Below are 16,224 nucleotides of genomic sequence, written 5' to 3'. Positions count from 1 at the left end.
GGCACCTCTCTTGGAGCACTTCCAGCTCGAGGGACCCCGGACATACTGAAACCACTCCTGTCTACACACGAGGTTCTGGCTGTCCTCCTGTGGAGAGGCAACTGAACACGGATGGCTGACCAGCCTTCGAGGGGCCTTTTTATGTTTCCTCCTGATGATAGTGGAGTGCAGGGGATGAGGGTTTGAGAAAAGGCCTCCCCGCCCCCTGCCACGGATACCTTCATGGCCATGAGCTCCTGCATCAGCACCGCATTTTCCAGGTCTAGTCGCTGGCTGTCTCCCCGGGGCTTGACGTCGTAGCTGAGAGGGTCGATGTGGATGCTCTCCAGCTCCAGCATGGTCAGCTTGACCGCTGCCCTGTCGTTCCTGAGCTGCTGGATATAGTCCTTCAGCCTTTGCTCGTCTTCTTTAGTGAACTCCGTGTCACAGCTGCTGGCTGTGGAGCTGGTCGTGCTGAGAAGACAAAACAAACCACCTCACTGCATCTCCAGTGACTGCTAACAGTTCTTTTCCTCCTCATTCTTCTCCACACCCTCCTCTCCCAATAGCACCTGGCTGGTATGCCAAAACATCAACACCAAAAAGCATTCTTCCTAGCACTGGACATCGATACCACCTTTTGGGAAAGAAACGATGTGAAGAATATCGGAAATGTCTACACCCTTTAAGACAATATGTGGACTCTAGAAATGAATTCTAAGGAAACAATTCCACAGAAGCAAAAAGATACACACATACAAAGATGTTTCGTGGAATATAAGGTTTAGTGAATTACAGTATATATCAAAAAGAAGAAAATTACGTAGACATTATGGAAATAATTATGACAATGGTGGAGAGAGTTTGAGGAAACAGGATGAAAAATATGTCATAAGAATAGTTGTACACACTGCTATATTAAAAATGGATAACCAACAAGGACCTCCTGTATAGCACAGGGAACTCTGCTCAATGTTATGTGGCAGCCTGGAAGGGACGGCAGTTTGGGGGAGAATAGATACACATATATGTATGACTGAGTCCTTTCGCTGTTCACCTGAAACTATCATAATATTAATCAGCTATACCCCAATAAAAAATAAAAAGTTTAAATTAAAAATGAAACAAAATAGGGTGCTTTTAGACAAGACTTAACAAAAGGGATACGGTAAAGGAACAGAGCGAGGTGAAGAACAAAGTATCTGTAGTATGACCTGCAGACTGTGCGCGCACACGCACTGTGCATACACACGCCCCAGGCCGCTGACGGCGCCCCAGGGGGCGGGAGCCGGAAAGAAGGGCAGTGGGGGCACCTTCTGTGGGAAAGAAGGGCAGTGGGGGCAACTTCTGTGGGTAGTATTGCCACAGCTCGGAAAGCAGGGCGCCCCCAGGCCTCCGCGGCAGTTCCTCCCCCATCATGGATGAATATAAATCCTTCACAGGGACACAGGCTGGTCTGAGGGGCCCTTGGCCACCCACACTGTGGGAATGCTAAGCAGGGGCTGGCTGTCCTAAGGAGCACCTAGGCCCGAGCCCCGGGAATGTGACAGGCATGTTTCTGTGGGTTCCAGAGTCCCACGGCAGGGTGAGCAGCACAAGAAAACTGCAGCCTGGCTCTCAAGACCTACAGGGGTTTCTCTGGACGCCCCTGCACTGGACATAGCCCGCATGGAACTGGCTTTGGAAAGATGGCAGATAAACAAGCGGCCTATTTAGCTGTCATCAAACAGGCCAGCTTGGCATCATCATCTCTGCCGTTACAGAACTTGAAGTGGAGGTTCTGAGACATTTCGTGGCTGGAACCTGGTGCAGCTGGGCCTAGGCTGACGTCGCCTCTCCCCAAGATTTCCATTGTGAGGTGCTGAGCCAGGAGCAGGGACTGGTATCCGCAGGCTGTTCCACTGCTCCGAGCCCAGGCCTGCCCTCCTCACCTCACAGCAACAGGGCTAACAGGCCCCCAGTCAGCAGATGAAATCTCCTCACAACCTCGATGTGACAAGAACGTCCCATTCTTGTCTGTGACACATTATCAAGAAGTTGAGGCTTCCAGGGAGGGAAGGGTGGAAGGGATGGTAGTCCACACACATGAGGAAGAGGATTCCCTAGGGCTCTGGTAGTCTTCAAGTCAGAGAACTCCGGCCAGCATAAAAGCTCCCGATTACCACAGACTCTCTGGGGCCCCCTACCACCCCTGACTCCATCAGGACGGAGCGAGATCAGTCTGACCAACACACAACACCTCGTTAGAGGTGGTGATGGTTACTTACACGTGTCCATTGGAGGTGAGGGGGGAGAGCTGGTCAGAGAGTGTGGGGCAGAATGCCAGGTCTCATAGGGCCTCATAGGGTTGTGTTTTCTCTCCAGAATTAGATTTAGAAGCCCCCGGAGGGTCTGTACTAGAGCAGTGACAGGATTCACCTTACATTTTAACAGGCTCCCTTTGTCTGCTGTGCTGAGGTGGGATGCAGGGAGGCAAGGTCAGAGACAGGGAACCCCTTTGGGGGCTATTGTAACAAGCTCTGGAGAGAAGGTGGAAGCTGAGAAGACAGGAAGGAGGTTAAAAATTATTCATCAATCAATGCTGTGTTCTCAAGCTGTATTTTAAAAAGGATGAGACGGGACAAGCAGCAACGCCCTCCAGTTGGAACGCTTCAGGTGCGACGTCATAAACAAAGCAGAGCAAGGGAAGCATGAAACAGCAACCAGTACTGCCAGCAGAGGGCGCGGGGAGCCAGCGGGGTGTCTGTGGATGACAGCTGTCCAAGAGTGACTCGTCTTGAGGAGACAGGGTCCCCCCCTCAGCACCTCAGCCTTCTTCAGTAAAGCTCGGTGACAGGCATGCCTCACAAAGAATCACCCAGGAGGACTCAGAGCTCGCCTGCGTGGATTGTCAACACAGTGTGGAGGGACAGATGCCTATGGCCTAAGGTTCCACACGTGAGCAAAATTAGAGTGAACTGAAGTGGTGGCAGTGTTCACAGCGCATTCCACATGACTGAGGGAGGAGATGTCCTCCCAGACACGGCATGTTTAGACAGCACGGTGCTGGGAAATAGCAACACTTTTTTTCCAGTGAGTGGGGAGAAGGCTTCAGGTAGGAAAATCCTCTCCCATGAAGCTGAGACTCGCCACAAGAAGTTCACTTTACAACTTCTTTTTATGAAAAGTCACTTTGGAAAATTTTAAATATACAGAAAACCCAGAGATAAACTAATACCTGGGTGGCTTTTTTTCATGTCTTCTTTGAAATGCCTTTTTAGAAATGCAACACACTTGGGCTTCCCTGGTGGTGCAGCAGACGGGAGGCTTCCTGCCAGCGCAGGGGACACAGCTTCCACTCCTGGTCTGGGAGGCCTGCACATGCCGCACAGCAGCTAAGCCCCCCTGCCGCAACGCCGGGGCCCACGGGCTGCAACTGCGGAAGCCCACGAACCTAGAGCCTGTGCTCCGTAACAAGAGACGCCACCACCAGGAGAAGCCCGTGTGCTGCAACTGGAGAGCAGCCCCTCTCTCCACAACTAGAGAATGCCCACTCACAGCAGTGAAGAACCAGTGCAACCATGTATAATAAATACATAATTTAAAAAAAGACACAGAACATCCTGGAGGTACCCCCTGATTCCTGTCACTTAAAAAAAGATATTTCCTACAAACTGAAGGTAACGTACACCGGTCAGCATGGCCATCATCAAAAAGTTTACAAATAGTAAATGCTGGTGAGTGTGTGGAGAAAAGGGAACTCCCCTACCTAAGTGGTGGGACCGTAAGTTGGTGCAGCCACAGTGGTAAACAGTACAGGGATGCCTCAGAAACCTAAAAGCAGAATTACCATATGATTCAGCAATCCTAGTCTTGGACACGTATCTGGACAAAACTATAATTCACAAAGATACACGCACCCCTATGTTCATAGCAGTACTGTTTACAATAGCCAAGAGATGGAAGCAACAGACGAATGGATAAAGAAGATATGGGGTGTGTGTGTATAAAATGAAATATTAGCCATCAAAAAGTACAAAATAATGCCATTTGCAGCAATGTGGACGCAACTAGAGATTATCATACTAAGTGAAGCAAATCAGAAAGACAAATACCATATCACTTATATGTGGCATCTGAAGTGGGACACCAATGAACCCACCTATGAAACAGATAGGCTTCCATGGGGTCGCAGAGTCAGACACAACTGAGTGACTGAATTGAACTGATGAAATGGAAACAGGGACATAGAGAATGGACTGGTGGTTGCCAAGGAGGAGGGGTGGGAGAGGGAAGCACTGTGCGTTTGGTGTATACAGAATGGATAAACTGTATGGTTTATATATATATTATACATAATACATACAGATATATAAAACTGGTGTATATAGGATGGATAAACAGCAAGGTGCTACTATATAGCCCAGGGGACTATATTCAATATCCTGTGATAAACAGTAGTGGAAAACAATGGATATGTATGTATAACTGAGTCACTCTGCTCTACAGCAGTAATTAACACAGCATGATAAATCAAATATACCTCAGTAAAAATTTAAAAAACTACTTCAATACTCAAAGGACAGTAGAACCTAGAGAGTTCTCCAAATATTCTGCAGGCCCTGAAAGGTTAGTATGTTGGCATATTTTCTGTTTAGCAGGACTGGTGCTCCCCAGTAAGAGAAAGAAACAGAAAAGAAGGGCAAAAGGTCTCCCCTCCAGTCTCTACCCCTGTGGAAAGCTCAGGGCTGTAATGCTTTTCCAGGGGAAAGTTTAATTCCAGATAAGCACCCAGCCCGGCAGCCCCTCCGGGCGGCTTCCCTCTCCTTCCAGGACACCCCAGCGGGCAACGGATCAGGCGAGGCTCATTACAGTTCTGCTCTGTGCTTTCACGGCCCTACCCGGAATATGGCTCTGACAGCGCTGGGTGGAGGGGAGGCCACGGCCCTTTCTCAGCCTCCTTTAGACAAAGGCGCCGTCTCCAGAGAGCTGGCTGCCACTGCCGGGCGGGGGGCAAGTCAGCCATTAACCCTCGGGCTGGGAATGCAGGAGGACCGCAGGATGAGCACAGCTGTCAAGGGGGGATACGTCACTGTCCGAGGGAGCTGGGCTCCTCCTCTCCAGGGTGAGACGGATGGTGCGAGAGGGGCAGATGAAGGAAAGCCCGGTGTTTTGCTCTGGTTTCTCCAGGAGCCAGGCCAGGTTGCGTGGGTTTCTCCTTTCCCTGATGCTCTGCTTGTGCTCCCCTCGGCTGGCTCGGTTCCGAGTCCATTAGTGGCCTGCGGGACGTCCGCTCGCTGCCCGCATGGGGGCCTCCAGCGAGGGGAGCGCTTGCTGGCCGGCCTGGGGCCCCCACCCCCTGCCTGCCTGATCGCGGTGGGACTGGATACAAGAGTGGAGTTCAGATGGCCTCTTTTCTGTCCCTCTGCACTGTGTCTGCTGCTTGTCCTCAAGACAACTTCCCCTCTTGCTTTATAGGGAAAAAAACCCCATCTTTTTTTTCCAGCTTCCTCATCTTGTCTTGGCAGAAAAGAACATTTCTTTTGTCTTGAAAACCAGAGATGGATTCCTCCTAAAGTTTTTCTCAATGTCTTACATGGCTCCCAGTTACAATCTCACTTTCACCACGTGCCACCGGGGGGCCTTCTAGCTGCTGAGCATTTACAATTTATTTGAAGGGTGGCAGGGGTCAGGCCAGGTGACATTGGGCCCCACTTCTCTGAGCAGAAACTTGAGCCTGTCAACAACTGCTTGAACCTTTCAATGTTGTGCTGGGTATCCACCTATGCCCCACCCCCTTTCTGACAATTCTTTGTCACAAAGGAGTAAAAATACTCAACACAGCCCAAACTTCCTAGGTCCGGATGCTCTCACATGATTATAAGAATTCTCTAGAAGTGGTTCAGGCAGGAAAAATTTTCCAAAAAAAAAAATAGAGCTGATGCTCAAACACCAAGTTTAAACTGTGCAGACCACTCATACCTGGATCTTTTAAAAATAAATATAGTTCTATAGGACTTGCCTGGCATAGTGGGTAAGAATCCGCCTGCCAATGTAGGAGTCACAGGTTTGATCCCTGGTCCCGGAAAATCTCACATGCCATGAAGCAACTAATTCTGCACGCCCCAAGTACAGAGCCTACGCTCCAGAGCTTGTGAGATGCAAATACTGAAGCCCATACACATACAGCTTGTGCTCTGCAACAAGAGAAGCCACTGCAATGAGAAGCCCGCGCAAGGCAATGAAAAGTAGCTCCTGATTGCTGCAACTAGAGAAAGCCCGAGCAAAGCAACAAAGACTCAGCGCAGCCGGGAATTAAAAAAAAAAAAAAATATATATATATATATATATAGTATTACATTTATGATGGGGGTTGGAGGAATCCGTGGTGAGTCCTGGAACGGATCCTCTGAGATTATACGGGTACGTAAAACCTGCCAGCAGATAACTACAGTCCTCAAGCACTTTCTGCTTTCAGAAACTTAGCTGACAGTGGAAGGCAAAATGAGCGACACAGTTAGGAGACAGATGATATTTCTGCAGCTATTTATAAGGTGCTGTTATGATAGTGTTGGAAACCAGGCATCTCTAAAACAAATATTAACCTGCTCCTGATTTGGTTGCTGATAACATACGGAGATAACCACCACATAGATCTGATACTTCCACTGCTGCTAATAATTTCTCTGACATTAAAAAAATTAAACACTTTACAGTCAGCACTCCCTATCTATGAATTCTGCATCTGCGGAGTTAGCCAACCTCAGGTGTAAAATTTTTGAGAATAAAAGAAAAAAAAAAAAAGAAAAAAAATCCAGGAAGTTCCAAAGAGCAAAACTTCAATTTGCCATGTGCTGGCAACTATTTACATAGCATTTACATTTTATTTACAATTATTTACATAGCTTTTACATTATATTTGGTATTATATAAGTAACTTAGACATGATTTAAAATATATGAGAGGATGTGTGTAGGTTCTAATGCAAGTATTACAATGTTTTACACAAGGGACTTGAGCATCTTTGAACTTTGGTATCCACAGAGGTCCAGAACCAATCCCTCGAGGATATCGAGGGATGACTGTAAATGATTTCCAACGTCATTAATAATTAAGAGGTACAAAGTAAAATATTAAGGGTATTTTTTTTTTTGCTTAGAGATTGACCAAATTTTTAAAATGTATATTATCCAGTTTCAGCAAAGGAGGCAGAGGTGCTCACACAGTTGCTGGATCGTGTATGGGGAGGTGTGTGGCACTAGTTGACATTTGAAATAATAGTCATTTTTGAGCCAGCACCTTCTACTTCTCAGACTTGATCCCATAGAAACTGCATCAGGGGCACAGATACAAGGACAGGGTGGAGACCGCAGCAGTATTATAATAGTGAAAGTGAAAGTGAAGTCGCGCAGTCGTGTCTGACTCTCTGCGACCCCATGGGCTGTAGCCTACCAGGCTCCTCTGTCCATGGGATTTTCCAGGCAATAGTCCTGGAGTGGATTGCCATTTCCTTCTCCAGGGGATCTTCCCAACCCAGGGATCGAATCCGGGTCTCCCGCATTGTAGACAGATGCTTTACCATCTGAGCCACCAGGGAAGTCAACAAGTAAGAACATCCAACAAGTGAAAATCATTCAGTCGTGTCTGTCTCTTTGCAACCCCATTCTGCAGCCTGCCAGGCTCCTCTGTCCATGGAATTCTCCAGGCTGGAACACTGGAGTGGGTAGCCTATACCTTCTCCTGGGGATCTTCCCAACCCAGGGATCAAACCCAGGTCTCCTGCATTGCAGGTGGATTCTTTACCATCTGAGCCACCAGGGAAGCTCAAGAATACTGGAGTGGGTAGCCTATCCCTTCTCCAGTGGATCTTCCTGACCCAGGAATTGAACCGGGGTCTCCTGCATTGCAGGCGGATTCTTTACCAGCTGAGCCACCAGGGAAGCTACTACTGAGAAGAATGGCACACACAGAGATGCCTAAACATATAACAACACTAAGGGGAAAGGGAAGGGAAAGGGCAAGATTCACGAGAGTCCAATAAACAGGATCCTTTTCGGGGTAAAATGAGATGGAGTCACATTTTTAAAGATGCCATGTGTCGGTCTGCTGATGACACAACCCTGCCCCTTCTCCTGGGACCCTCCCCTTCTCTTTGCCCCCGAGGCTCCTGTGGAAACCGCCATGACCACAGATAACTGGGGAGGTACTTGAGCCCAGCTGGGCAAGATGTTCCTTACTAGGATTTTCTTACTTGACGCCAGTGAAACCAGTCAGCCCAGTGTACTGATGGAGGTGGTGTGCGGGTTTTCTGTCGTCTGGGGAGTGGCCTGCAGCAGGGAGGTGTGGGGGCCACAGGACCCAGGTGAAGTCTAGTTCTCCTGCTCATCCGAGCCCTCTGCCCTCAGCCTGGGTCCACGGCTCCTGTGTGGGAGACCCGATATCCACCCCCAGATTTGAGTATGCGTCTGCCACTGGCAACCGAGGGGCTAGCAGGTAATTAAAAAATGGGCGGCTGAATCTGTGAAGACACTCTCCAGCCTGTGCGCCATATTGTTTTCAGTGAGGGTCCTCACATGGGGAATTTTATGTAATGCTTGGATTTCAGTTGTTAAGCTTACTTTGAATACAATGAGCATATCATTTTTTGGGAATCAGCAAGTCTTAAGGAAAGGGAAAGCGTTTCAACTCTCTAGTTCCCACAGAAGCTAAATGATAAGTGACAGGACATTTCTGCAGGAGGCCTGCACACCACGCTATCATGTGGAGGACTGTGTCTGAGCTGGACTTTAGAACTGATGAGCACTCCTAAGCCTAAGTCCCAAAGACTCCAGATAGACTCTCCTGGTACTTGGGTGGGGAAAGCACCTCTTTTTTCAGAGGGAAGTAGACGTGCCTACTCTGACAGTCAGATCGAGTCTCTCATTCCTGGAAGGTAGCTGATTTGCAGGGGGTGCACAGGCTTATCCTAACTGGACGGCTGCTTCAAGTCCATTCTCCCTTTCAGTGGACACAATTCCACTCTGCTCAGTCTTTCTTTCTGTTCCAGGGAAACTTCATCTTAGATCTTGGAAGGTGAGGGCTGGGCACCTCTGCTGCTCCACTACTCTCCATTTGAACCGAGGGAGCAGGCCTCAGTGTGAGTGGTCAGCCAGGTGGAACCCCAGTTCCCTGGGTGTTTCCCAAGCTAAATGCAAGGCTGCAATCACAGCCTCACAGGATCAGCACCTGCTGGCAGGAGAGAAGGGACCCCAGCCTCCAAAAGGGCAGACTTGCTGTGGCTGATGCTGTCTTGGCCCCTTGTCCTATTGTAGATTTAGATCAATGATCGTGCTTCTAACCAATGAGCTGAAAGTGTAATGCTTGACAAAAAGAGCAGGTCTGACTAAGAATTCCCATTCTCATTTCTTAGCAGTTTAGTCCACTTGCCTCACTGCTGTGATACACTGATAAAGCTTTCCAGGCAACCCACATTACCTGGTTACTCTGTTAAGACAATTATATTTTCTAATGAGGCCGCAGCTGTAGTTTTACAAGAAAAAAAAAAAAAAAAAAGTGTTTCAAAACTGCGAGAGCAGCATCTCTGGGCTCCTGACCACGGAGTCAGCCGTTGGGCTGGTTACATGTGCATTGTCCTCCCTGGCAACCGCCCCTCCGCTGCTCGGTTCCAAAACCACGACTTTTCAGCTATCGGGAGCTGCTGTGTACTACCAGTCTGAAGCCTGGCACTCAGCATTCCTTTCCTGAGACCTGGGGGACCAATGGCTGGCACTCTGATTAGAAGTCTCTCTGCCAGCTGGCTACAGCGGGAGGGGAGGGGACTGGCGGAGCCACATACAGCTCCACCTCGGAGGCCTCCAGTCTGTCTTTCGTCCGTAATCTTGACAAGCTGGGAAGGCTGGGTGGAACGCCAAGATTTACAAACAAAATCACTTATAATTATGAAAGCGTCTGGTGGTTTGGGACTTTTCTTTTTTGGGGGTACTTTTTTTCCTGAGCCGCACTGAACATAATCAGCAAGCTGCTTGTGTCAGGTCCCAGGAATGTGTGCTGCCACATGAATGCCTGGCGTGTGGTTCCTTTGTACCCAATGAGCAGCTCTGATTTGGGTGGGAATGTGAAAGGGAATTTTTAAGGAGAATTGAGTGAAATCTGACCTCTGTAAGCCCTCTGTACTTTGATGGGAAGATCTGTTTAAGACTGAATTTAATTCATACGGGCAATCTTTAACGAGGTCATCCTTGCAAATAGAAACTATGTTCTGAGCAATCTCAATCTACAGAAATACATCACCTCAAATTAAGCTTCTTAGGTCAGGAATCAACAGTTAGAACTGAACATGGAACAACAGACTGGTTCCAAAGAGGAAAAGGAGTACGTCAAGGCTGTATATTGTCACCCTGCTTATTTAACTTCTATGCAGAATACATCATGAGAAATGCTGGGCTGGAAGAAGCACAAGCTGGAATCAAGAATGCCGGGAGAAATATAAACTCAGATATGCAGATGACACCACCCTTATGGCAGAAAGTGAAGAGGAACTGAAAAGCCTCTTGATGAAAGTGAAAGAGGAGAGTGAAAAAATTGGCTTAAAGTGCAACATTCAGAAAACGAAGATCATAGCATCTGGTCCCATCACCTCGTGGCAAATAGATGGGGAAACAGTGTCAGGCTTTATTTTTCTGGGCTCCAAAATTACTGCAGATGGTGATTGCAGCTATGAAATTAAAAGACGCTTACTCCTTGGAAAGTTATGACCAACCTAGATAGCATATTGAAAAGCAGAGACATTACTTTGCCAACAAAGATCCATCTAGTCAAGACTGTGGTTTTTACAGTGGTCATGTATGAATGTGAGAGTTGGACTGTGAAGAAAGCTGAGCACCGAAGAATTGATGCTTTTGACCTGTGGCATTGGAGAAGACTCTTGAGAGTCCCTTGGACTGCAAGGAGATCCAACCGGTCCATTCTGAAGGAGATCAGTCCTGGGTGTTCTTTGGAAGGAATGATGCTAAAGCTGAAACTCCAGTACTTTGGCCACCTCATGCGAAGAGTTGACTCATTGGAAAAGACTCTGATGCTGGGAGGGATTGGGGGCAGGAGGAGAAGGGGACGACAGAGGATGAGATGGCTGGATGGCATCACCAACTCGATGGAAGTGAGTTTGAGTGAACTCCGGGAGTTGGTGATGGACAGGGAGGCCTGGCGTGCTGCAATTCATGGGGTCGCAAAGAGTTGGACACGACTGAGTGACTGAACTGAACTGAAGAAGACTGTCTCAAAATCAAGGCTCATCTATACATTAAAATATTTCTAAGCAATATTCACCCTTACAGTCTCCACTGAAGGGCTGGAGAGAAAATGTTCCCACTCCTGCCTGGCTCTACATTTGAATCTGACTTAGATTAAAGTATTATTTTTATTTATATATTTTGCAGGTAATAATTATTTTGTGGGTGGGGAGGCGTGAGCTAAAAACCTGTAAGAAACCCCTTATAAGCTATTGAAACAGCACACTATTCCTGTCAACCCAACTCTTGTGCTCACTAATTCAACAGGACAGAATTTACTGACAACGTGAGAACTGCATTTCTATTCTAAATGAATGTGGAAATTACAGATTATCTACATCTGGAAAAGTCATTAAGAAGAGCATCTGCTTTATGAGTTTAAACAAAATAATCTGGTTTTGTCCATCAGCAGATGAATGGATAAGAAAGCTGTGGTACATATACACAATGGAGTATTACTCAGCCATTAAAAAGAATATATTTGAATCAGTTCTAATGAGGTGGATGAAACTGGAGCCTATTATACAGAGTGAAGTAAGCCAGAAAGAAAAACACCAATACAGTACACTAATGCATATATATGGAATTTAGAAAGATGGTAACAATAACCCTGTATATGAGACAGCAAAAGAGACACAGATGTATAGAACAGTCTTTTGGACTCTGTTGGAGAGGGAGAGGCTGGGATGATTTGGGAGAATGGCACTGAAACATGTATAATATCATACAAGAAATGAATTGCCAGTCCAGGTTCGATGCAGGATACAGAATGCTTGGGGCTGGTGTACTGGGATGACCCAGAGGGATGGTACGGGGAGGGAGGTGGGAGGAGGGGTCAGGATGGGGAACACGGGTACACCCGTGGCAGATTCATGCTGATGTATGACAAAACCAATACAATATTGTAAAGTAATTAGCCTCCAATTAAGATGAATAAATTTAAATTTAAAAAAAGAAAATAAATAAATGATCATCTGTGCTTTGCTTCCTTGAATAAGACAACTGTTGCTGGAGTCAAAAGGAAATAACTCCCTTGTGTCTGTGGGCACCTGGCCAAGTGTGTTACTGGGAATGTCGCCTTTCCTGAGGCACCAGGTCCAGAACAGGTAAGTCTGTACTTGGGTGGATAGCCGGGGTCCTGCCAGCAGGAGAGACAGCTGGGATCATTATGTTCCCTTCAGGTACCGAACAAAACATCAGTATTTCTTCTTTTGCCCTTGAGATTGAATACACCCTTATGTGGTTTTGGTTGCTTGATCTGTAAGCAAACAGCATTTTTTAAGTCATAAGCTCCAACCTGGCCTAGTGAAAAGAATACGCTTGGTGCCACAGCCTGGGCTTGGGTCTGAACACCCCTCTGAGCTGTCAGTTATGTGACTTTATGTCCGCAGGCCACTCACACATCTCTGAGCCAAGTCTCTCTCACCTGTAAAAATGGGGTCATTACTCTTCCTATCTTTTGTGATGTGGTTATTACATGAGAATCTCTAACAAAGTACTTTCTAGACAGAACTGGAACATAAAGGGAAGGCATTCTATTTGCAGCAACATAGATGGACCTAGGGATTATCACACTAAGTGAAGTAAGACAGAGAAAGACAAATATATGCTATCACTTCTATGCAGAATCTAAAATATGATACAAATGAACTTATTTATGAAACAGAAATAGACTCACAGACATAGAAAGCAAACTTATGCCTACCAAAGTGGGAAGGAGGTGGGAGACATAAATTAGGAGTTTGGGGTTAGTAGATACAAATCACTATATATCACATAAACAAATAATAAGGTCCTACTGTATAGCACAGAAAACTATATTCAATATTATATATTAAACTAAAATGGAAAAGAATATGAAGAAATATATATATACACATGGCTGGATGGCATCACTGACTCGATGGACGTGAGTCTCAGTGAACTCCGGGAGTTGGTGATGGACAGGGAGGCCTGGCGTGCTGCGATTCATGGGGGTCGCAAAGAGTTGGACACGACTGAGCGACTGATCTGATCTGATCTGATATATATGAATCACTAGCTGTATACCAGAAACTAACACAATATTGTAAATCAATTAAAAAAAAAGAAAGAAAAAGGGAAGGCATTCATGTTTTTAGGGATTTTGGTGACAAGACATGAGAAGATCATTGGAAAACGTTTCATTATGACTCTCCACACACACCCAGTGGAATCCAACCGCTTCAGCAAATTATGCTTAGCAAGGTGTTCACTGTTTCTCTCCCCATCTTGTTCAAGCACCCGCTTCAGTTTTCTAGATTCACAGATACTGAACTTGAACCCCAGTTCATGCTAAGCATCTGCTAAACACATGCTATGAATATGGCCTCACTCTACAGGGCAAAAGGTGGGAGAAGGGAAGCCTGTTGCCTGAGAAGGGTTTACGAAGGACACAGGCACAGGAGGAAGGGAGAGAACGCAGCCTGGAACTAGGAGGCGGTCTGGGGCTTGGATGCTTCAGGACCATTTGCAGCACATGGGCCTTCACCACCCCAGATGCTTCTTGAAAATCAAGGACTGTTAGGAAATGCAGGGCAGAACAAAGTGGGAAAGGGCACAGGACAGAAAGCAACATGGTTCCCCCCCCTTCCCTCTGGGCGGCAACATGAGAAGGCACTTTCCAGCTCTCCCACTCAGATCCCAACTCTCGGGAGGGCGCAGCCTGCCACCCTTGAGCCTCGCAGTCCTTGAGCTTGGCCAGTGGAGCCGGTGGACGCCCACCCGGCGCGGCAGGAGCGCGGACTACCTGGTATGGCTGTTGGAGGACAGGCTCTCCCAGGGCTGCCCGCTGCAGCCGGCCACCGCGAAGGCGCCCCCGCAGCTGCCGTCCAGCTTCATGAGCAAGGCCTTGGCGGCGTTCTCAGCCGTCTTCCGGCAGTCGTGGGCTCGCTTGAGCATCTGAGTAATGTTTTCATCCCCTGACTGGTCTCCTGCAAGAAACCAAGGGGTTAATTAATCAGCAATGGTCTAGATAAACAAGGCTGGGTGATGGGGCAGGCACTCAGGGTGGAGGTGGCTTGGTGCAGACAGGGGTGGAGCGTGTGTCCTGGGGCCGGTCCTTCACCTAGAAGCTGCGATGAGGAAGGCTTTCTCTTCCCCCACAGACGAAGGGCTGGCCCGTGTGAGCTTCCAGCTCTGTGTCCAGCGGTAACCTGCTCTGATTTCCTAACTCCTGAGGCTCCTGGCTGCTCCCGGCATGCAACCCCAAGACTCCTGTGCGGCCCGTCTCCCTCAGCTGCTCAGCGCTTCCTTGGGAGCGAGACCAAGGGGAAATGAGGCCCAACCTCGCCATGTTTCCACACGTCTGCAGCTTCGCTTAGAACTTCATGTAGGCACGAGACACAGAACTAAGGGTTAAAACGAAAACCTTGGGATTGGCTCTGATGTCCTGCATGGATGCTCTCCCTGAGTGAGTCATGTCCAGGGGCAAGCTCCATGCCTCTCACAGCCAGCTAATGTCTGCAGCAACACTCAGGGTGGTGGCCACCAGCACGCAGCCAGGTTGGGGATCCCCTGCCCAAGGTGGCCATGTTCTAGCTGCATTTTCAAAAACTTTGCAGGCCAAATAAGTCATTGGTTTGTTACCTCTACAGCCCAGACCCTCAATCTTCCAATATTTATAAATGAAATCTAATGCCAAAGTCTAAGATACAAAAATGGTAAATATGAAACTGGCTTAAGTGGGCAGGGGGTATGGGGAGGGGGATACACTCAGCTTTCCCACTCTCCAAGCCCAATACTGGGGCCCAAAGAAACTCCTCCAGATTCCCAGGCACAGTTTGAAAACCACCGTCTAAATCATCCAGGATGAATGGTTGTGCAGTCAAGAAGAAACAAAGGAGAAATCCCCATAACTACACTGTGGGTGAATGTTACAACTCATTCTTGCTGTGCGGCTCCATGGCACGTTAGGGCAGGATGACATATCACTGCAACTGGGCAGAATAGAAGAGTCCGGTTTAATAGGGAGCTGCTAAAAAGTAAGCTTAAAAAGCTGCTAAATAAGATACTTTACAGACATCCACAACTGACTGCTCTCTGAATTCTGAAGAGGCATATTAACTGACTGCTCCATTTTATAAATAGACCCATGAGCCAACCAGGATTATGTGAATACAAGGCATTTTATTATTGATTTTAAATATTTAAAATGCAGATTTAAGTCCTTTTAGCTCCTATCCAAGTCACTGTGCTGAGTAGGGACAAGCTTCAAATGAGGTGCCTTTCGAGGATAGCACAGACTAAGACAGTCCTCTGAGAAAAAGTAGAAATAAAATGATTGATTTTTTGCCTTTAATTGATAATTTTCCTTAATACATTTATTAAAAAAAAAAGAACTTGACAGCAAGCCAAGATCATTTTAGGATTCTGCTTAATAGGAAGAATAAAGTTTTATGGTTTGGTTAAAAGACCCTGAAAAATGAGCTTCCTAATGGAAATGCTGGCAGAGTTTCTACTGTTGGGCTGGGAGGGTAATACTATTTAAAAAACAACAACAAAAAAACAAGAAAACTCAGAGAGAGAGGTGGAGGATGGTCACACATACAAATGGAGGCCTGCTTCCTCACTGGGTGACTTGGATATGAAACAGGAAATTAATACCCAGGATACTCCTTTATTTCAGATTCCTGTCCATGTCAAAACTGAGGAAAGGAGGGAAGGAGGAAAAGCAGGCGAGTGTTTGTTCAGTGCAAAAGCTACAGCCTGGGCTCCTTGTGGCTCAGAATGGTCAAGAATCCACCTGCCAATGGAGGAGACACAGGTTCAGTCCCTGGTCTGGAAGATCCCACATGCCACGTGGTAACTAAATCCGTGCACCACCACTACTGAGCCTGCGCTCTGGACCCCGGGAGCTGCAACTGCTGAAGCCTGCACGCCTAGAGATTGTGCTCCACAAGGAGAGAAACCACCAAGAGAAGCCGACTCACCGCAATGAACAGTACCCCTGTTCTCCACA

General features: G+C 47.3%; 1 protein-coding gene across 4 annotated transcripts in view; it reads right to left on the bottom strand.

The window, feature by feature from the left end:
- MCC (MCC regulator of WNT signaling pathway) overlaps nt 1-16,224 on the bottom strand; it is a 526,282-nt gene that overhangs the window by 25,871 nt on the left and 484,187 nt on the right. For all 4 annotated transcript variants that reach the window (XM_070796812.1, XM_070796814.1, XM_070796813.1 and 1 more), the window contains 2 exons: nt 14,014-14,197; nt 219-453 (listed from right to left, as the gene is read on the bottom strand). In XM_070796812.1, the coding sequence (XP_070652913.1) occupies nt 219-453; nt 14,014-14,197 (419 nt within the window). The remainder of the gene's footprint in view (nt 1-218; nt 454-14,013; nt 14,198-16,224) is intronic.

Source organism: Bos indicus, chromosome 10 (genome assembly GCF_029378745.1).
Source record: "Bos indicus isolate NIAB-ARS_2022 breed Sahiwal x Tharparkar chromosome 10, NIAB-ARS_B.indTharparkar_mat_pri_1.0, whole genome shotgun sequence".
Classification (NCBI taxonomy): domain Eukaryota; kingdom Metazoa; phylum Chordata; class Mammalia; order Artiodactyla; family Bovidae; genus Bos; species Bos indicus.
This window is presented reverse-complemented; position numbering and strand designations above follow the sequence as displayed.